A 23,295-nucleotide genomic window follows, 5' to 3' on the forward strand; every position below is an offset into this window, starting at 1 on the left:
GGAGTGTTTCTCCCCTTCTTTAGGTTGCGTTAAAAGAAATGACAGGACATCACAACTACTCTGCTAACTTTTAATTACTAGAAGGACCCATAAAAGCAACCAATATAAAACATATTAACAAACAACAGAATTAGATGTATTGTATTTAGTTGACCTTATAGCACAGTATCACAATTAGCTGGAGTAAATACACATGCACACATGCATACCCACAGACAGTACACACAAACAAATCTGTCTATAAGGCCATTATTGGTGATCTTCCACCATACATCTCATAACTGCAGAACTGATATTGTAGGCCACATCATAGTTGCTCCAACAACCATCTTCTGCTTAGAGTTCCTAATGTTCACTCCTTCTGTTTTAATGCCCCAAATCCTCTCCTAGGAGCAATTCAAATCATGAAAGACTGCAGATATAACTGACAGGGAGTGCAGAGAATGGATATTCTCTATCGAATGTCTGTATTAGATGTCTGTCTGTGTAGTGTATGAGCAGTCTTCAATAGCCCTGTCAGCCTCATCAGTTACTGGCAAAAAAATAATCAAGTTTATGTTGTAATGGTCACAGTGATGTTGAAAGAAACACAGGGTGAGCAGTGAGCAATTCCTCATTTGGTCAGAAGGTTCTGCACAAGTGAACAAAATATTGTTGTATGGGCATGGAGCCAAAAATATCTGGGGCACTAAGATGACGTAGGGCAAAAGAGATGTCTGGATCAGTGGAGGAGCCAGGCATGTTTAAGTTTTTAAAAAATCAGGGGTTTAAGAAAAAAACAAATTTCGCTAATATACTTTGTCTGTTGTTGTCTGCAATGCAGTGAGATGTGTTGCTGGTATTAAATTCAATATGAACATATATTCTCACTTAAATATATATAGCATTGTCTTTTAAAGGTATACTATGCAGTTTCAGGTATCTGTGGTGACTGTAGAGTTCCCCCTAAAGTCGCTATATATTTATATTTTACTCTGCCGTTGTAAATAGCCTATTTCTCGTGGCTTGTTCCCCCTGTACACAATGAAAATACTTTCGTTGTGGAGGCGAAGGCAAACAATCTCCAAAGAGCTGTATCTACTGACAAGGTAATGTTTCACGATTCTTGCGAGATGTCTTCGGTTCGACTATTCTTGAAGTTGGATGACTGGTTCTCTTTAGCAACTTGCTATGGCTCGTTCCTTTATACCATCAAGGTATATCTTGCATACTGTTACCTTTAACCAAGGGGAGAGGATGTAAGGCTTGAGGTTTACAAAGGGTGGAGAGGACTTCAGTAGACTGACTTGAGGGCCATAAGGATTTATAGGAGTAGGGGATGGAGAAAACTTGATGCTTTTTGCAACACCATATCATGTACCACTATTTATACATTGCATTTAACAGAGGACAACTTAATTGATGGTTGTTTTATAGGTTAATCATGCAACAACTAAAAAGATTTCTACTGCACTCCTCACCCTTGGGCCAGACATCTTACCAAAAGCTGATATGACAATTCATCATATGCCCTTTTGAGATAAATATGAGAGTAAATCCCACTGTGAACTATCAATTTAGGCAGTGCAGGATAATGAGAATGAATCCTGAACTTAGCCTGGGCCTGTTAGTTGGGGGCCTTAAGCACATCTGTGTTTCCCATCATCAATTAAGCTGAAAAAGACATCAAGTTTGTATTTGTAGCTCAGCTCATCTTTTTCGGGGAGCGGCCATATTGGATTTGTACGCCATCTTGGCCCCAAGGGTCGCTGGCTCCAGCGCCCTAGCTATATCATAGATAGATACTTTATTGATAATCGGTTGTCTTTCAAATTCCCTCTGCACGCAATAGGATAGCGCTACAACTCATGAGTCCCATGCGTTTTCCCACCAGCAGAGCTAGTTGGCTAGTTCAAACTTTTGCCAACTTAAAAAAAGTTTAACTCGTGTCACGCTGTTCGCCAACAGCAACATCCATCTTCTTTGTTTTCAAGTAGCAGGGAATTCATGCCGAACCGTTGCAACTCTGCCATCAATCATTATGTTAAGCCCGCCTACCGACTCTATACACGATGTGGTTGGCCTTATTGAAGGTTAATTTTCCAAACTCGCAAGCCAACGGAGAGTTGCTAGACTACCTGCGCTAGGGTGCATCTAGATTTCTAGGCTACTTAAGGCCCCCAACTATGTGCAATAATGACTGTTGCACAAGGATCTTGTTTAATCTAAGATAGTTGAGCACTCAAGACTAGTGGTGTTGAAACCTCTGATAAGGAACAATGTGTGACAGACTTTCATATATGAAAGGGCATCTTTGAAATGTTATTCATACATGAATAAAACTTAGTTGCAGAAATTTCATTGGCATGTTGCAATATGTACAGTTAGACAGAAGCATGCATTTATATCCTAATCATATCTGATTTTTACTACACAAAGATATGGCACAGTTACCATTTGAGAACCTCAGATTACATGTGCTGTTTATATTGGCCCATCTGTACCAGAGCAAAAAAAGTGGATGTAGATGAGCATAGTTAGATGGGCCATTACTCCTTGTTCCCAACTATATTGAATTCATTCTGATTGAACCATATCATTAGCATGTCAAAATGTGAAAGATACTGTAGCTAACCTTAGGGACATATTCTTACACATTTGTCCCTTGCTTTTTGACCTTGAGAATAGTTGCAATTGAAACAGAGCACTAACCAGAGCCAGAACGTTTTAAGACATTAACTTTGCATTTAAAATTGAGTACCAACCATTGGTATGGATTGTTTTTCAGTATCTGTAGTCTGTTATGTGTGTACTTGACATTGCTATTATTATTATTGTTATTATTATTATTATTATTATTATTATTATAAAAGTGGGCACTTTATCTTCTCTGGCCTTTTATGGAAATGCCCACCACAGCTGTATGCCACCATGGATGCAAGCACGGACAGTGTGCTGGACCTAACAAGTGCACGTGCCACCCTGGCTTCACGGGAAAGACCTGCAACCAAGGTAATACATAAAGCTTTACTCATTTACATAGGAACAGTGCAATACACTCTAATATGGCAATGAGTTAGCCTGACGTTGTCATACTCAAATTCTAGTCAGAATATGAGTCTGATACTGCTCCATTGGGACATAATTATGGGGTGTGTTTCAACCGATACAGGGGGGGAATGCCTCTGCATTCAATTGGATAGACCTAACCAATCAGAGCAACAAAATAGCTTACCGTGAGGTGTAGGAAGAAAACACACGAACCATCCTTCTTCTCCTATATCCCCTCCGTTTTTAAAAATAATTCTGTTGAACAGTGATATGCTACAAACATGTTAAACAGCTGGGAAAGGCTGTCGCAAATCCCTCGAACAAGTGGTCAATCAGAGATTTCAAACAAACGAGGGAACATGTCGCAATGCAACAGCGCTGTTTTCCCTTGATGAAAGTGAAACCACCAGTTTTCCCACATCTCAACTTTGGCCAAAGTTTTCAGAAATAATCGTTTTCAGTGATACAACCTCATTAAATAATATGAATTTTCCATATGGGGTCTTAAAAGCTATGTATCCTTCTAGCCACAGGGTCATTCCACGTCAGTTCAACCAGGGCCCACGCACTTAGGTCTCAAAAAATTCTGAAAAAATTACCAGGTGTACCTATGTTACCCAGGAGACACACTGTAAAATTACTCTTATGTAAGATCAATACTTTCCAAGATACAGCCAGTTTTATAGGGGGGGGGGGGGGGGGGTGTCGATTTTGCTCGGCCTCTTTTTTTTGTCAAAGTTCACAAGCCCATAGCGCTTAGAAGAGACTTGCATGTTCTGCTCTACTTAGACAGTTCATTGTATAGCAGCCACTAGAGCCCCTGTCATTGGAAGAAATTGTATGACTAACACCATCTTGAAATCACTTACAGAAAGACCCTGAAAGAGCAGTAGCATAGGATTGGGTTGATATTCACCTATAGTGCCTATAAAAAGTCTTCAGCCCCATGCTAAAGTTGACTAAAAAGAGGAATACAAAAAATCATCTTTTGGAAATGGATCTTAATGCCTTAATTAAAAAAAAATAGGGAAAAATCCAACCTTTAAGGACACCAGCTTTCTTTGTGAATGAATAATGTATCGTAAATAAATAAACGTTCTTCATTAAAATACAGGGTAAATAAGTATCTAACTGTAGATTAAAATACATTCACCTCCTAACCCCCACTTAGCCCTAATCCTGCTCACCACTCCCATGCACTAGTCACCATCTTAAATCCTATTGTGGCTTCCTCAGTTTCAGAAGTGAAAACCCACTACTGGTGCTCATAGATCCCTATTCAATGTACTGTAATAATACAGTGCATCTAATAATAGCTAACCCATTATCCCCAAGCCCTAGATGAAAACTTTGCTGGACCAGTAAGATGACTAAAAACAAAAATATGAAAGATATGTGATCTGCAACCCCATCTGCAATGCCTGACTTATTACTGGCCGTGAGCTATTCAGATTCTTGGATGAGGCGCCGTCTGTACATGCCTTTCCGCTCTTGCTATTCAAACGACCTCTTAATTTCTCTCAGACACATTCCTCTGTCTTTTACATATATTTAGAATTGTCACAAAGTTGTGAACATGGATTTGAGAACCCTGTTTTTTCAGATGGTTTATAAATATCAACCTTAATGTTTTTTTTTTTAAGTGTTTGACATTCATCTTAACTGCCTGCTTTGGCATGTATCCCAACATTCATTCATTTTGTCTGATGTAATGTCTTGAAAATAGACCACTACTGTCTGGATTAATGGCCTACATATTCAAGAAGAAAACATGACTGTTGGTTAGAGGTCATGCAATAAAATGCCATGTCAGGATTTTAAGCCGTATTGTAACCATTTATGTTTACAGCTGATTGAGGCTTTCTACATTAAAGCACACTATATCTGTAACACCTGGAGTGTCCCACATTTCCTTATAAAGAGCTTTGGCATTGCCAGCTTGGAGGAGTGATTTCATGTTTGTGTTATTTGGGAAAGAGCCGAACTCTGGGGGGAAAGCTCTGAAGTGCCGAACTGAGTGTAGAAAAGAGTGTAGAGAAAATGACAGTGTATCTCTGATTATGTGAAAAATGTTTGAGAGATTTTTCCAGAGAAGTTTCCAGCCTGTTCCTTCATTATGTTAGACCCTCTTCATGTGTGCATATGTGTGCTGTGTGTGTGTGTGTGTGTGTCTGTGTCTGTGTGTGTGTCTGTGTCTGTGTCTGTGTGTGTGATATCAGCCAAGTGTTCTTGAGTATTTTTAGAGTTCTAGAGTATATGTTTTTTCGTGGTTTTGAAGAAACTAGTTTTTAATTACTTTCACCATTCCATCAACCTCTCCCTCTCTCTCTCTCTCTCCATAGGTGGGTTTACACGAGCCACATTTAATCCGATTAGAATCAGACTCATGCCTCAATCTCAATAAAAAAAAATGCTCACCTTGATTAGAAAAAACAATTGCCCAATTGGATTGAAATTTAAATTGGATCGCAAGGGGTGATGTATTCCTTTTGGAATCTGATTGAACAGCCATGTTAACACTAAATCAGATCAAAGAACTGTTGTGCATGCTCATTATGTCTTGTAACATGAACAAACCTATATTTCATGAAAACAGTTCTTATAGAACATACACTATGTTCTATTCTCTGCATTTATCATGTATACAGACCTTACTGTTCTGTAACTGACCCTAGGCAGATGGGTCAGGCTCTTGAGTCGTGGATCTGCTTGAGGTTTCTTCCTATATGTATCTCCAATTCTAGGGAGTTTTTCCTCGCCTCTGTTACCCATGGGCCTTCTTTTCTTTTCTCTGATTGTCTAACACTCTGTAAAGCGCCATGAGACATGTGTAATGTGTTGGCGCTCTATAAGTAAAATTAAATTGAATTGAAATCCGCAGCATTGTCAATCACCACATAGGCCTACTAAGATTTGAACCAAAACTAGATGTACCGCAGAGCGGTACAAAATATGACCGCCGCCCAGTCCAGCACATTTTTTCCACAAAAAGAAATCACGCTGAAAGGCCTATATGATTCTAACTGTCTCACTAAATTGCATTATCCACACTCAATTCTCACTGGTATCTGCTAGACAACAAGTACCAAAACATGATTAGTTCATAGATTTCACATGTAATTCATTTTATACAACCCCACCTCCATCTTGCCTGTTTATAATTCTGAGAAATTCTTGATTGTTTGTGTTATGTTTATGTTGTGTGTGTGTGTGTGTGTGTGTGTGTGTGTGCGTGCTTGTGTTTGTGCCTGCGTATGTGCCTGTGCATGCAAGCGTACATATGTCTACTGTGTGAGTATGTGTCATACGTATGATTACTGTGAATGTATGTGTGTGTGTGTGTGTGTGTGTGTGTGTATCTGTTTGTGCACATGTGTGCACATGAAATGGGTTAACATGACCCCTGGAGGCAAACATACGGAAAAAAATGGCCCTACAGTTCTCAAGATATTCACAGAGAACTGTGTCTGCCCTACCCTCCTTTCGGGGGGTCCAGTCCAGCGGGGGGGCTACAGATCAAAACGAAAAATGACAGTTCCATGCTATCCATGTGGGGGTACATGCCCACCAAGTTTCGTGTACCCCGGTCTTTCAGTGTCCCGGGAATCCTTGTTGGTGTACGTCACTAAATGTACACATAAATTATTTTATTGTAAGGCCCCCCATGAACGAAAGTACACAAAACTTGGCATGCATTCGGAGGGTGTCATAATGATCCTACACTTTTAATTTTGTGCAGTTTTGACCTTGTCAGCCAGAGATATTGTGATGAAAACACCACATTTTTTGCTTTTTCATTTTTAACTAGGTGGCACTATACATGAAATAAGTGGTAATGGGATGGGTTGACATGCCCCCTTAAGACCAACATACATAAAAAAGATGGACCTCCTAGGCCCTACGGTTCTCGAGATATTCACAGAAAACTGTCTCCGGCCACCTACAGGCCAGTTGGTGTATAGTAACATAAATTAATTTATTGTGTGGCCCCCCATGAACGGAATTCCACAAAACTTGGCGTGCATACAGAGGGTGTCATAATGATCATACACTTCCAATTTCGTGCAGTTTTGACTATGTTAGGTCACAGATACCTTCAATTACAACAATAATATGGAATGTATTGTAATTGTATACCTACAATTACAATTATACATGAAATGAGTGGTTATGGAATGGGTTGTCATGGCCCCTTGAGATCAACATACAAAAAAAAATGGTCCTCCTAAACCCCACGGTTTTCGAGATATTCACAGAAAACTGTGTCTGCCCTACCCTCCTTTCGGGGGGTCCAGTCAAGCGGGGGGTTACAGATCAAAACGAAAAACGATGGTTCCATGCTATCCATGTGGGGTTACATGCCCACCAAGTTTCGTGTACCCCGGTCTTTCAGTGTCCCGGGACTCATTGACGGAAATTTGGGCATGCGAAAAAGAAAAAAAAAAAAAGAAAAAAAAAAAAATCTGACTAAACCTATATGACCGCCGCTTCGCTGGGGGCAAGGCCACTTGGCCTTCAGTTGGGCATATTTGGTGGAGGGCACAAAGGCCACATGTCAGGGCACTAAGGCCAACGTTAACTATACAGTAGTAGGCTATAAAAATGATCAAAGTTGTATTTAGCCTATTCACTGCAGTAGACCTGCATCACTGTATGAAACATTACAAAAAAATGAAACATGACACATTACATATAACTGTAAATCATCTGATCATCTAATATTTGCAGATATCTAGGCTATATTTAACATTTATTTGATATTTGCCCTGTTATGAAATCATGTATTGAACAATTTAAGCACAGCTCAGCTTTAAGAAAGTCAAATAGCCTAGATGCATGCTTAGCATTTTGTGATCATTAAGGCTACTTTCACAAACTCTTAGTCAGCTGTCCTCTGATTTACCGATATCTAGGCGATATTTGTAATATTTATTTAGTATTTGGCCCGTTATAAAATAATGTGGAACAAACAAACACAGTGTAAAACTTAAAACCCAAATTTGGAGACATCCATGTATGTTGAAATTTACTACAAATTAAAAACGGGATTACTCTGGAACGGCTAACTGTACAGGGGACTGTACACCTTTACACCTTACACTTTACACCTTTGTGTTCGGTAAGGTCTGCTGTTTATTCTGATATATGGTTTGTCATGTGTTAAACGAGGGGTTCGTGAAGTATTCCGCCGAGATGAATGGGTAGGGAGATGGACGCAAAACCTTCAGTAGAATTTTTGATTAAATTGAATGATATTATTTACTTTTCTCGCGAACCGTTCACCACAGCAATTAGCGGCTGACATCGTTTAAAAGCTGAGAAAAAGCTCTTTACTTGTGATGTCTGTGTGATGAGTAGGCTACTTAGTTCAACTGAGAAGAATGGGTGAATTTGGATGCACTTTCTTTCTTGCGCTAACTTTCTCCACTGCGTAATTTGCGCTGTGAATGCTAAGATTGTTTTGACAGGCCATAGGCTAAATATATATCGCTATTAGTAGGACGCAAAGCAGAATATTGAAAGAAGGGGGCACCAAGGCCACCGTGGCCTGTAAACCTCTGATTCTCAAAGGGGCGTCACGGCCAACGCAAGGGGCTACGACGGCCATGGCCGTCGTGGACGCCGTGAAATTCCTACCCTGGTTGTTATCCTTTCTATCTGTGCAAATTAATATAAGCTTGGTTAGTAGCCTACATATTGATGGGCTATAAAAAGGTTTTTCATTACCAAGGTGTCACACAAGAAACATTTCATGATGGATAAAAGCAAAAAGCTCTCCCAAGACCTTTGCAACCTTATTGTTGTAAAACATATCAATGAAACTGGTTACAGATGCATTTCAAAACATCAGAATCTTCCAGTAAGCAGCATGGGAGCCATTATCTGCAAGTGGAAGAAACATCACTGCATCATCAACCGGCCATGCACAGGATCTCGTAATATTTCTGACCAGGGAGTCAGAAGGATAGTCAATTCCAAGAGCCAAGGACCACTCGGAGAAAGCTCCAGAAAGACTTGAAGGCAGCCAATTGAATTAAATAGTTCTGGAAGTAACTAAAGATCAGGATTCACAAGAGGGACCCCTGGAATCAGAACAATGGGCCAAAATCAGACCTGATACTGCGACCAATAAGTTTTGTCATACAGGAAATGTCTTGAAACTGTCTTTACAAACAAAGGCTTTTCCACAAAGTATTGAAGAAATTTCAGTAGGCACATTCAATCCTTTTTTCTGTGTCATTCCACTTTAATACACAAAACTCTTATGTTTGGATTTTTTATATGTGTGTTAATATAATGTGTGGTGAAAATTTCAAATAGACTCACTGGAAGTTTAGGCTAATTACTGAAAAAAGCATTCAATACTTATTTCCACCATATATTTATTTTACCTGAATATTATAACTTCCAAATTAAATGTCAAAATGAATGTCAGACGAAATTTAAAGTTTGACTGAGTGGATTTTGTATACAAAACATAGTGAAAACTGTGTAAGGTCACTCTCACTCTCCCTTGCTAAAGAGCTAAATGGTTTAGTCCGCCTGCACGATTCATAAGGTAGTCTATCTTTTGTTTATTTAGTTGAGCATCGCTAGTAGTGGACCTCTAATTGTTTTGCTGCTGGTGCAATGTCTTTCTCCAAGAAAGCCAAGTCAGGTTACTAAAAACAAAGCCCAAAACAGGAAAAAGAGAGACATCAAAATGAGGGGAAACAACTGCTAATAAACTTCTTTCCAAAGAAAGGTGAGCACAAATGTCAAAACACGAAATCCCATGGTGTTTGCTTAAATATCTCCGCAATTATTAGTGCTAAAACGAACTGAGACAACCGATTGGAATAGCGGAAAATACACTTTCATAGGTTAGGCTAATCTGATGCATTTCGTGATCCAGTCTCCATCACTTTCAGAAAGACTGCATGGCGCCAGTTTAATTCATGTGCTGTTGTAGGCTACATGCTGATCATTATCACTAGGCTAGTGGTTTAGGGCGCGATTTTCTTTCTCTCCCTTTCCGTTTTCGTTAGTCTTTTTTTTTACTCAAGTAACGGATGGGATTTTTGATGTAGCGAAGTACAATACTTCACTCAAAATGTAATCAAGTAACATTTAAAATACCGATTTTATAAACTACTTAAAAAATACAAAATACACAAAAAAACTACTCAATACAGTAACGTGAGTAAATGTATTTCGTTACTTTCCACCTCTGCAACTAACTACTTTTCTTTTAAATAACAATTCCTTGATAAGATTTTCTCCCCCACAGGATAAATGTACTCTAACTAAAAGTTGGATTTTTCTCATGGTTTCGTTTTGAAATTAACATAGTAGGTCCACATTTCTTTCTGCATTTCTTACAGCCCTTTGTACTCATCTTTACCAGGGGTGGTATCTGTACAGCATATAACACTGTATAGCTACAGTAGCTGTGCAGCATTTACAGAGGGAAAGAGAGAGAGAGAGAGAGTTAGATAAAATAGATAGACAGATTGATACTTGTCTCACCTATTTTTTCCATGTTATAATTCATTCAGATGTCCACATTTGTGCAATGGCAAACTGTCAGTATGGATGTGACGTGGTGAGAGGGGAGGTGCACTGTCAATGTCCATCTCCTGGATTACATCTTGCCCCAGATGGGAGGACATGTGTGGGTTTGTATTCATTTTAATGTAATCACTAAAAAATCACAATTTTTTGTCATATAAATCCCATGACACATTCCATATACCACTAACAACTGTTGGTTAACAGTTATGTTCACAATAGAATAATGTATTTGAAGCAAACTTCATAAATATACGCATAGTTTTGGTGTTATCATTATTATTATTATTATTATTAGCCTAAATGATCATTATTATTGATTATGTTGATGATGTAATAATTGATTGTAATTGTAAACTTCAGTAGGGTGAAAGCCATAGGGAAGAAACTTCCTCTGAACCTGCTGGTTCGGGTGCGGAGAGACCTGTATCGCCTCCCGGAGGGGAGTGGGGTGAACAGTCTGTGGTTGGAATGAGAACAGACTTTGATGATGCTGCGCACCTTACGCAAGCATTGTTTGCCCTGGATGGCCTCGATGGAGGGAAGTGAGGAACCAGAGATGCGTTGGGCAGTTTTCACCACCCTCTGCAGTGCTTTCTGGTCGGAGGCAGAGCAGTTGCCATACCATACTGTGACACAGTTGGTGAGGATGCTCTCGATGGTGCAGTGGTAGAAGTTCACCAGGATCAGAGGACACAGGTGGAGTCCTCTGATCCTGGTGGAATTCACCAAGCGTTAGATTGTTGACCCACTAATAGGGAACGTGAGTTAGTTAGTTTTACCCTACTGTTGATGTGTTGTTGCAATGGTAATCCTGCTCAGTACGAGAGGAACCGCAGGTTCAGATCCTGGTGACTAAAGAGTCTTTAGTCTCCTCAGGAAGAAGACGCTGGTGAGCCTTCTTGATCAGGGTAGAGGTGTTGAAGGTCCAAAAGAGGTCCTCAGAGATATGGACACCCAGAAATTTGAAGCTGGTGACACGCTCCACCTCAGTCCCGTTGATGAGGATGGGGGTGTGAGTGCTAGCTTTTAACTTCCTGAAGTCCACAATGAGCTCTTTGGTCTTCTTGGTGTTGAGAGCCAGGTTTTTGTCGGTGCACCACAATGTTAAGTGCTGGACCTCCTCCCTGTAGGCCTTCTCATCCTTGTTGCTGATGAGACCAATAACCGTAGAGTCGTCTGCAAACTTGACAATGGCGCTAGAGCCATGTACAGGTGTGCAGTCGTAGGTGAAGAGGGAGTGAAGGAGAGGGCTCAGCACACAGTCCTGTGGTACGCCGTTGTTCAGGGTGTTGGGGTGAGGGTGTCTAACCTAACAGACTGCGGTCTGTTGGTTAGGAAATCAAGAATCCAGTTACAGAGGGAGGTATTGATGCCCAGTTCACTGAGTTTGGTGATCATTTTGGAGGGGATGATGGTGTTGAATGCTGAACTAAAGTAAACGAACAGCATTCACACATAGGTGTTGCTATTGTCAAGGTGGGACAGGGCGGAGTGAAGTGTCGTCGAGGTGGCATCCTCCTGTTCTGACAGTAGGACAGTAGGTGAATTGGAAGGGGTCCAGTGAGGGTGGTAAGCAGGTCTTGAGGTGGGCCAGGACCAACCTCTCGAAGCACTTCATGATGGTGGGGGTGAGCAACTGGACGGAGGTCATTAAGGCTCGTTTCAGTGGAGTATTTTGTCACTGGCATGAGGGAGGTGGTTTTAAAGCATGCAGGGACAGCTGCCTGGGCTAGTGACAGGTTAAATATGTCAGTCCAAACCTCAGCCAGCTGCACAGCACAGGCCCTGAGGACGCATCCGGTGGTAGGGTGAAGTTAATAGCTTTGTAGTCTGTGATGGCCTGGATGCCTTGCCACATGCGGCAGGGGTCAGAGTTGTTCTTGAAATGATCCTTGATCCTTAGCTTGTGGTTGTGCTTGGCTTTTTTGATACCCCTTTTCATGTTATCCCTGGATGAGCTACATGTATAGGCCTGATTATCACCTGATCTGAATGCAATGTCTCGTGCCTTCAACAGGAGTCTGACTTTACTGTTCATCCATGGCTCTGATTAGGGAAAGTGGTGATCCGTTTGAGGGTGATAACACAGTTGATGTTGGAGTTGATACAGTCCAGAACGGAGGAGGCGTATGAGTCAATGTCTGTGTGGGAGGCCGGGGTGGCCTGAGTGGCAAACACTCTCTAGTTAGTGTTTTCAAAACACTGCTGAAGTGCCGAGTCAGCTCCCTCTGGCCATACTTTTACTTATCTCACTGTGGGTTTCACACGTTTGATGAGTGCTGAGTACTTGGGCAGTAGAAACAATGAGGTGATCAGAGTGTCCTAGGTGGGGGAGGGGAACGGCTTTATATGCCTCAGCAATGTTCGTGTAGACATGGTCCAAAGTCTTGTCTCCTAGTGGGTCATGATTTTGATGGAATTTAGGCAGTACAGTCTTTAAGTTTGAGTGATTGAAATCACCTTTGACAATGTAGGCTGCCTTGGGATGCAGAGTTTGTTGTTTACTGATAGCAGAATTCAGTTCTTTCATTGCAAGCTTAGCGTTAGCATCCAGTGGTATATAGGCAGCTGTCACAACAGTAGATGTAAACTCTCTGGGCAGATAGGAAGGTCTACACTTAACCATGAGATACTCTAGGTTAGCTGAGCAATGACTCTTGGTGATTGTAGTGTCCATACACCAAGTTTTGTTTACATAAATGCACAAACCCCCACCTGTGTCTTTCTGGGAAAATCATGATGTTGCAGTCCATAACCAGTCTGTGTGTGATGATCCGCAGCTGCTGTTCATCCATTTTGTTCGCCAGGGAGCGAACAATGGCGAGGAAAAAAGGCTTGGAAGAGCGAGTCAATGTGGAGTTAGCTTTAGCCTGGCTCGAACTCCTCTGTGAGAGCCCCTTTACGTTTTCTGGTCCGTCTGAAGTTCCAGCAGAGTTCGTAGGTCTCGCTGATTTAGCAATCTCTGGGATTACGCTGAGAAAGATGTCGGGATTGCAGGAACCAATGTCCAAAGGTTCCTGTCGGGTGTACGATACGTACGCTAAATTGTTTTTAGCGAAAATACTTGAAATAAACAAGCATATTACCACTAATTCGCAAAATCTGGAGAGACATGGGGCGTCGCGATGCGTCCGTGCCACCATCTTACCTTTCTTTTGTTAGTCTTGTCGCAGAGGATTCAATTAAAATAGTACCCTCAGCCTCAATTTTTTAAGTGTAAACAGTATAGTGATTCATTTTTAGCCCTTGGCTCAATAAAAACAAGGTGCACATTTTCTCACCAAGCAAAGTGTCAAGGAGGCAAGTAAAAGTGTCTTTATTATTTGTCAATTAATTTATATACAGTATACTGTAATATCCATGGAACTCTCTGATTCTGATGGCTAAGAATAAGTGATCTTCCCTCTAGGTAACTGAATGAACTATGAAACTTTGATTGATGAGTAAAATGGCCTTATTTTATAGATGTAGATGAGTGTGCAGCTGGTCTTGCTGTGTGCCCCAAGTTTCGCAAATGCATCAACAGCTTTGGGAGCTACATCTGCAGATGCTATGAGGGCTTGGTCCTGCAGTTCATCAATGGAAAATATCAATGTATTGGTAAGAGGCTTTGAACATGTCAATGTCAAAATGTGCTAGTTTAAGTAGCCTAGCTACTTTTACAACTAGGTTGCCAGGATTTTCAGGTTCCAAAGAAAAATAATCCCTTTGAGAGATTAAATGGGATTTCAGGAAATCATCAAAATAACACACATTAATTAACTGCTTGAGATATTTGATACCTTTCAATAAAATGCATGTGTATTTTGTCTCCATACGGACTTTAGATCCATTATATCTAAAATATGACTGTTGCTATGCCTCTGCTACATGCAAAAAACAATAAAGTCAAGCTATAAGTCAAGTCACTTGGCTAATGCCTCACCAGTTTCATACAATGAACAGAAGCTAATTGATTAGTCACACAGTTTATTTGCAGAAAAAAATTGTATTGATACAATCTATTGTTTAGTAAAACAGATGTTTTGGACACAGTGGACCTATGAACGGATTTTGAGCCACTGGGCCACTGGGGAACAGTGTTGGTCAAGTTACTTGGAAAAAGTAATTAGTTACTGATTACTAATTACTTTTCCAAGAAAGCAATCCAGTTACTTTACTGATTACTTATTTTCAAAAGTAATTAGTTACTTTACTAATTACTTTACTTAGTTACTTTTCAAAAACACACTTGCTATACACAACCTGAATGCGCTTTTTTTAAAACTTGTTTTTATTAGTTTCAATCTTAACTATGCACATTGCATCAAACAAAATGTATTGTATAAAATGTATAAAATGTAACATAAAATTAAATGCACCAGTCTCTCAAAATCTTTTTGGTGTGTATACTCCTTCATTCGAATAGATGTAAATAAAATACAGCAATAAAATGATTAAAACCAAAGTCTCTATTAACATGTGCAGTGCCGCTGCTGGCTATTTTGGTGCCTAAAGCAGAACTGCTTTGTGGTGCCCCCCCCCCCCCCCCCCCCCCTCCCAAATAAATAAATAAAATTATATTGTAATATATATTATTTAAATGATAATAATGACATTTAGTTAGTTAGTTTAAAATATTGATTTCTTAAGAAATACTACTAATTTGATGCAGTTTAACTCATTTATAAATGGTGCGCTGTCACTTTAAGAGCGTCTACACGCTCTCATAATGATCAGCTCCATTCAAATATAAGCCTATGGCTAGTCCACAAACTCCACATTTAGCACAATATTAGCAATAGGCATGATATTAAGTTGGTATAAACAGCTAGCTAGACATTTTCTGTTTGCAATTAAAAGTGATATATTAGCCTGGTAGCCACCTATCTGAGTGGAATGTGTTTCAATCGGCATATGCTACTGTGCTTCATGTAAATGCTTAGTTTAAAAAAAACGAATTATTGAAGACTCAACAGTCCCATTACAAAAAGGCAAAGACCACATTATATTTTTGTCCATTTACCAAATCACAGTGAATGCAGCCAAAATATTAAAATGCCCTGGCTCCTTTTATAAAGGGCCAGTAGGCTAAGGGAACCGGCGACGTCACTCTTAAGTCTATTTTCACCCGTTTAGCAGGAGAGGGGCCCTCTGTTGCTGCAGCGGTCATGTCAGGATCTGGGGGTGTCTCAATTAGTTTCACAGTCCCTGTGCGGCTTGCTAGGTGCTTGCTCAGATTCGAGGTGAAAATTTTCTTCCCACGCAGAGTGTACAGCTTTAATGTTTTTTTCATAATGTCTGAACTGCCATGAATTAAATGCTGTAGATTAGATGTGTTATTGATCTTATATTAAGATTAAAAAGCTATTTGGTATTGTTGTTAGTATGAAAAGACTTACCTAGCGCCCTCTCAAAAGATCATTTTGACTTAATTTAAGAAGACTTTAACTTATTTTAAGGAGTCTTATCAAGACAAATTTGCTCAATGCACTGGCAGACAAATTTGCTTGTTTTCAAGATGAGATGTCTTAAAATAAGTCAAATTTTTTTTTTAATTAAGTCAAATGATTTCACAAGAAAGCGCTAGGTAAGTCTCTTTATACTGAAAACAATACCGACTAATTTTTTTTATCTTGATATAAGATTAAAGGAATTATCCGGAGTAAAATGCACTTTAGATCAATTAATACACACGTTGAGTTGACATCAAAATCATGTCATTCGGATGTGTTTTGAGAAAGTTCGATTTTACAGTTTTTAGTCAAAACTCGTTAGCGTGGAAGTGAGAAGAGCATATTATTTCGCCGCTACGAAACGCTATTTTTATACCTCTTCTACAGTTCCAAACAACATTACACTTTCGTGGTAGTGAGTAGAGGGTCCCTAAAGCCAAACCGAAGTATCCCGAGGTCTTTATGTGGTCAGATAGAGAGTCCAGAATGAATTTCATTAAGCCAGTACCTTTCCGGAAATGTTGCCATCTTTGCTGCCCTCTTAGGGGAAAGTCCATAGGAGTCAATTGCCGAAATTCACAAACAACAATGTGTAATGTTGTTTGGAACTGTAGAAGAGGTATAAAAATAGCGTTTTGTAGCGGCGAAATAATATGCCCTTCTCACTTCCACGCTAACGAGTTTTGACTAAAAACGGTAAAATCGAACTTTCTCAAAACACATCCGAATGACATGATTTTGATGTCAATTCAACGTATGTACTCCCAATCATCCGTAAATTGATCTAAAGTGCATTTTACTCCGGATAATTCCTTTAATAACACTTGGTTAGATTTTGTTAGATAAGCAGTTTTTGCAGTGTAATCCCTTACTTTACTCGTTATTTGAAATAAGTAATTGGATTACAGTAACGCCTTACTTCTAACGCGTTACTGCCCATCACTGCTGGGGAAAGACACAAAAAACCCTTAAATGATGACTGATGGCGAGTTTTGTGGAAAAGAAATGGACAGATTTAGATTTACATATGTGTGTAACCATCAACAGATTCAAGGTATCTTGCTTTGAAAAAATTACAAAACATGTTTATCACACATAGCGTAACTAAGTAGACTAAGGGGCCCCATTCACATGGGAATAACATATAACCCATGGTATACCATTGAGGGGCCCTTTTTTGAAATAAGTAAAATTTCTAAGTAAAATCTGCGCCTTTCTCCGCCCCCTACCGCAATTTACGAACGTCCACAACTGAACGCCATACATACAAGTGCAGTTGAATGAAGTTAACTGATGTCAACAAGCAGGGAGATAATGAAGATCAGTAGTTCTACTTAAACTACTTTTGCACACAGGCTATGGAAGATTGGTCAAATCTAGCAAATAGGAAAGTTTAAGTGGATAATGTGAAAGTAAAAGTAAGACATTTGAAAAGCCAACGAAAGTTAAGGTTGCTTTTGATAAAGTGCAAAGACACAAAACTGGTGCTCTGAATAGCGATTCTGTTGTCTTTGAAAGTTCCTCTTATTGACGCATTTAACTGTAATTTGGATTAACCCCTGCTTTACCAGACCGTAATATTTCACTGCAAAACAGACGTGCACTTTCATGGGCAGTTTTCGTACATAAAGGGGAATACCTAATTAAGCGCATTTTACCCTTGTACTGCGCATTTTACCACAGCATATTCTGTGTTATAGCTATGAACACATACAATGGCTCGTTTGAAAGGTGAGACTTTAAGCTCTCAGTGGGTGCAAACCGTGTATTTCTACACGCTTATGTTCCTGAGAAATCGCAAGCTAAACAGTGGCTAGTTTTCACCAAAATCGCTGTTTTTTTCCTAGAAATGGAGATATAACGTCTTTCATGAAATATGAAGTGTTGCCTGTAAAGTTTCCGGGAAGTGACCTTGCGAGACAGCCACCTAGTGATAGACCCACGAAAATGGCCTGGTTTTGAGCTGACGTGCATGCGTCACTGATTCGACCCAAAGCGGCAACCGAGTTAAGATAAGTGCGTTTTCATGAGTTTTCGATCGTCATATATTTCATTTCCATTCATCACAGAGTTCCCAAAATCACATATAAGGTGTGTTAGAGTGTCTAGTTTCGTAATTAAAAAAAAAAAGCTAAAAACGTAATATTAAGTTTTTGCCACTCAACGCATGGGAAGGAAAAACGTAATATTACGTTTTTGGCACTCAAATGGACCCTATCTTATGCCCAGCTCATTGCAGCGCCAGGTGGGATGAAATGTGTCTTTACTAGTTAGTAGGGCTGTCACTTTTGTGAAAAAATCCTGTTCGATTTTTGAGACATAAGTGTTCATTGAATCGATTGTAAAATCGATGTTTTATGTCTAAAGACGTTTCCATTTTCAACGCCAAATATAGGCCAATCCACAAACAACTAACAGGCATTAGGACGAACGTAAAGAGGGCGCTTGTAGACGCAAGCCAGCAATATTTCTGATGATTTATTGGCGTTGTTTCGTGCACAATGACAAACAGAAGTGCAACATTCTCGAAAACCAGTAAGCCAAGTGGACTGCCATTACATTACATTACATTACATTACATTTGGCTGACGCTTTTTTAACCAAAGTGACTAACAACATGGTAAACAGTAAGTGTTAGAACAATTCTCACAATTTTAGGACAGTTTAAAAAAAACAGAGTACAGTAAGAATAAGTGCGTCGGTGAGTGCTGTTAATTACATCAGTGACATGACTGCAGGCTTCAACGTAGCTGTGTCTGTGTTTACGATTAGAAATGTCAAACAAATTTCGCCTCCGTAGAACTCGATTGCACAGTTTGCGTCGCCTACCGCTTTGTTCTTCTCCATAGTTTGATATACCAAAAATCCGAAGTACTTCCACATCGAACTCCTGAAGTTATTAGGGCCTATTACTCGTCTCTCTACATGTCGTACAGGTTGATCGCGTTGTCCTCCATTTTTTGGCAAAACACGAGCAGCACAGCAGCTGATTGAAACTGCTGTTCCCGGTGCGTAAAATTGGTGGGAATTTTCTTTTTAGCTTTCGCAATGCTTACTGCACTTCGGAATTATTTTATATTCTTATATTCTTGTTCTTATTCTTAATTTCGTTTAAAATTAATAGTGTAAATATTTGGTTAAAATCGATTCCCTAATTTAGTTTTCGAAACTTGTGGTGTTTGGTCCAATCGATTGTGCAATCGATTTTCGAACGTAAAGTGACAGCTCTACTAGTTAGTGACCAACACAGTTAGCATCAACTTGCACACATGAGAACCTATGGGTGTGTTGGTGAAAAAAATAGGTATGGTCAGGCAGATCGTTGGTCTATAGGGCTCAACAGTGACCACCCACTCTGAAAATTTGATTATAAGGTATAATAGGCCTATTGTAACCGTCCAAGGGAGACTGAAAACCAGCTATGTGACGATGAAGCGATTGTATATACTATGTAGACGCCACAAGTTTATATGATATTAACCTTGTTTTAAGAAAAACATGTTTTATTCACGATTCCGTGGAAAAGCACTACACTACCCAAAATTCTAAAGTGTAAAAGCAAAATCTTTGATTAGTAGAGATCACCATTGGCATGGTAATGTTTCTGACTTAAAGGGACACAAGGCAAGCCTGATGCTTTTTCTCTACGAAACTCCCCCTCACTCGGTCTGAAGCTCTTTCCCTTTTCTTTGCATCTTCCGTCAAGGGTTCTTCACCGGCTCTGCCATTATACACACGTTTGCAACAATCGCTAGCGTTTCGTTAGCCTGCCTCTGTGCTGTGGATGCAGGATGTAAACTGATCCTGCTTCGGTCGGCGGGTACGATACACTGAAGTTGCAAGCGGGATATTCTTCCTACAGGCAGTAGGGGCGGGCGAGAGAGTCTTCATTCTCCCTGTAATGAGTCATTTAACCATATACCGAGATACGAAGATGAGTAATTAACACGAAAACGTTGCCTGGTGTCCCTTTAACTCCCGCCTCACTGCACATTGTTTTGCTCACTTGAACAAGATGTCTACTGAAACAGTGAGGAGCAATGTGTGGGCATTCAATAAAAGTTAAATTTGCTCAGTATAAATGGTAAGAAGTCAGTCATCTTACATTCAAAAGGAAGTGTGTTAAACTGTTGTTAGGTTGGAAAACACTGGAAAATGTATAATTTGCAATGGAATGCAATGAGTAGTTTCTTTGCCCGGAAATGAATATATGTACACAATCTTGTACCTTGACCTCTTTTCATTTTTTTTTTTTTTTTTTTAAATTAAATGTTGTATAATCACGATTCACTCCATAGATGGTCAGCCTAAGGCATGGTCTAAAATATATAGATATATAGATATATATCTTTATATATAGATTTTTCCAAACGTCAAATCAATGAAGAAATAAATAGGAAACTTATTTCCGGAACCTGACCCAAGGAAAAAGCTGGTGCATTATTTCACTGTTATGTTAAGTCAAGTCAACTTTATATATATGTGCTTTACATAAACAAAAGCAAACAGGAATAGTTGATAAAAGCATAGAAGGGCAATAGTCAAAGAATAGTTTAAAAAGTAAAGATTGATAATAAAATAATAATAATAAGAAAACATAAAACACACAAAGTGATAGTACATAAAGGCATAAAAGGGCAATAATTTAAAAGTGTTTAAAAAGTATTAAAAAAATGAGTGATCAGTTAGCAGAAAGCATCTGAGAAAAGTTTCTTCATTATAATAGGAACGTGTCAATGTGTTACCATGGATATCAATCTTTTATTATAGTCCCACTTGCGGCTTGAGGCAGTTGATAATGCTGTAGTGCTTTCTGCTTTAGTGTATTGGGAGAATTATTGCTATTTTTATGAGACAAGAGTGTGTTACAGTAGATGGAATGATATATTTTACGGAATGCCGAAATTTTCTTTTGCAAAAACCTCATTCATTTTCCCATACTGATCTTTTTCTTTGGAACCAGGAAATGTTAACATGCAAACATTAAAAACTACAAGCTTCTGGTTGACTTCCATACTCTATGGAGTATCATTAGCAGAATAGTGTTTGTATTGGACTGGGTAATATTGCAAGTTAAGTAAGGGATAACGGCTGTCAAGGTGTCCCAATATACGGAATTAATGGATGAGGCAGAGGCACCGTTATCCTGCTTATCCACTGGTTGCCACTCTTGTATGTAGGTATAAAGCATACAGTTATAGCATACAAAGTAAACATGTGCTTCAATTTAAAGAGAACAACTCGCTCAGTTTGTTGTATAGGCCTCTTTGTTACTGACAGTGATAGTGCGTACCTGATCTGCATAGGTTACCAGGTCTGCATGATACTTCATAATAGATGATGTGTCGCCACCTCATTCGTCCAAAGTCGAGAGTACAATTCAGCTGGGTTAGATGCGTAGCTGCTCAAGCGATGCCTGAGGTAAAAGTTTTAATATTTAAAGGCCTATCGATGTTTGGCGTCTTGCCGGCTAGTTCAATATTTCAAAGACACTTGTGCGTTCCTTCCTGCACGTTGGGTCCTTCAACAGAAAACAATAAACTCAGGCGAATTATCGAACAGCAAACAACATTCTGACAAATTAAATTCTCGAAGTGCTAATAGACCAATCAGAATTTATTTTGTGACGTATCATGCAGATCTGGTAACCCATGCAGATCAGGTACCCACAATACCAGTGGGTAGTTAGCTTGGTTACAGTTGATTCCACTGTTGTAAAGCCATTGTTTACTATGGTTGTTATAGTTACCATTTTTAAAAAAGAGCATTGATATGGAACAGTGATTTAAAGTTTATATGAATTCTCATATCATTTTAGCTATTCCAAAGGTGATTATTGAGCCTCCAAGGCCTGGGAAAATACCACCAAAAAATAGAGTCCCTGATGCTGACCAGACAAGGATCACCAACTTACAACCACCAGTGACCATACCATCTATAGTCAAAACAACCAACTCCACTGTGTCTACTGCAGTACCTCCACCTCGAAGGAAAACAGTTCCCCATAAGCCACCTGTCCCCACACGTCAGTCCCAAAGACCCACTGTGAGAACTCCATTATTGGTCACCCCAAAACCACACTTTAGACCCTGGAGGCCACCATTTCCCATTACAAAGGCCCCATCTCTCACTCATAAGGTCAATCCCACACAGTGGCTCCCTGCTCCAACAATCACTTCCTTGGATAACAGAATAAGCAAAGTTTTCACACCAAAACAGAGAGGAGATGTTCACAGTGAGTAATAACATAGAACCACACATTTTCATTGTAATGAATGAAGGCATTGATAATTGAATGTGTTGGAAGTGTTAATGCATACATCATTTGAAGAAAGTACAATACTGTTTAATTTGTCTTAAATTAGGCTGATCTTATATAATGTACTGTACTACTATTGTACTTAGTGACCTTTCCTCTGCACTCCTCAGTACCACGTAAACAAGGCCAGGAAAATGGACCGGGTATTAATTTTGATGTTGAACTGGGAAACACTGATGAGGAAATGGGTGATGATCCAGGTAAAGTTAAAAATATATACCGGTATATATTTTTTTTTAATGTTTACAATACAGTAATTGATATGCGGTGTGTGTGGCAATGTGTCATTGCTCCCATGGATTTGCCTATCACTGCTATGTGGATAACAGTCAACTTTACTTGTCTTTCAAACCTGATGACTAGTTTCAGATAATATTTCTCTCCAAACAGCTTTTGGTGTTCCCAGCTCATACAGCTATTCCCCAACAGATTAACATCCAGTTTGACTCATCTTCACTGACCCCAACTAAATCGGCACGTGACTTGGGTGTCACAAATTATGTGACCGACTACATTTACATCTGTTAAAAATCCATTAAAAATCATGTTGGTTTATCCTCTACAACATTAGAAAGATCAGTCTTTATTTGACACAAGATGCCATACAACTTCTTGTACAGGCTATGGTTCTTAACAAACTGTTACGGAGACTAAACTAAGTAAAGTTATGCAATCAAGGAGTACCTCAAAGCTAACGTTAGAATACTGTTTGGATGTCAAGTTTAGCATGCTTACTTACAGCTGCTTGTATTTCGTTACTCATGCAGGGCTCATTTTATTGACTCTGAATGTTTGCAAAATCCCGATGTAAATGGAAAAGTGTTTTCCAAGACTCAAAAGTGCTTGTCCCAAGGAGAAGTACGAACCGTTATTTGAACTAACTATGTTATGAATTGCATCCACACATCCGCAGCCTTTTAACTATGTTAATGTTAATTGCAAGGATTCCCTCACAAA

General features: G+C 39.5%; 1 protein-coding gene across 2 annotated transcripts in view; it reads left to right on the forward strand.

Moving 5' to 3' along the window:
- Positions 1-23,295, forward strand: part of npnta (nephronectin a) — a 43,639-nt gene that overhangs the window by 14,895 nt on the left and 5,449 nt on the right. For both annotated transcript variants that reach the window (XM_042085813.1, XM_042085814.1), the window contains 5 exons: positions 2,899-2,991; positions 10,569-10,688; positions 14,050-14,184; positions 21,838-22,254; positions 22,449-22,538. In XM_042085813.1, coding sequence (XP_041941747.1) covers positions 2,899-2,991; positions 10,569-10,688; positions 14,050-14,184; positions 21,838-22,254; positions 22,449-22,538 — 855 coding nt within the window. The remainder of the gene's footprint in view (positions 1-2,898; positions 2,992-10,568; positions 10,689-14,049; positions 14,185-21,837; positions 22,255-22,448; positions 22,539-23,295) is intronic.

Source organism: Alosa sapidissima, chromosome 3, assembly GCF_018492685.1.
Source record: "Alosa sapidissima isolate fAloSap1 chromosome 3, fAloSap1.pri, whole genome shotgun sequence".
NCBI lineage: Eukaryota > Metazoa > Chordata > Actinopteri > Clupeiformes > Clupeidae > Alosa > Alosa sapidissima.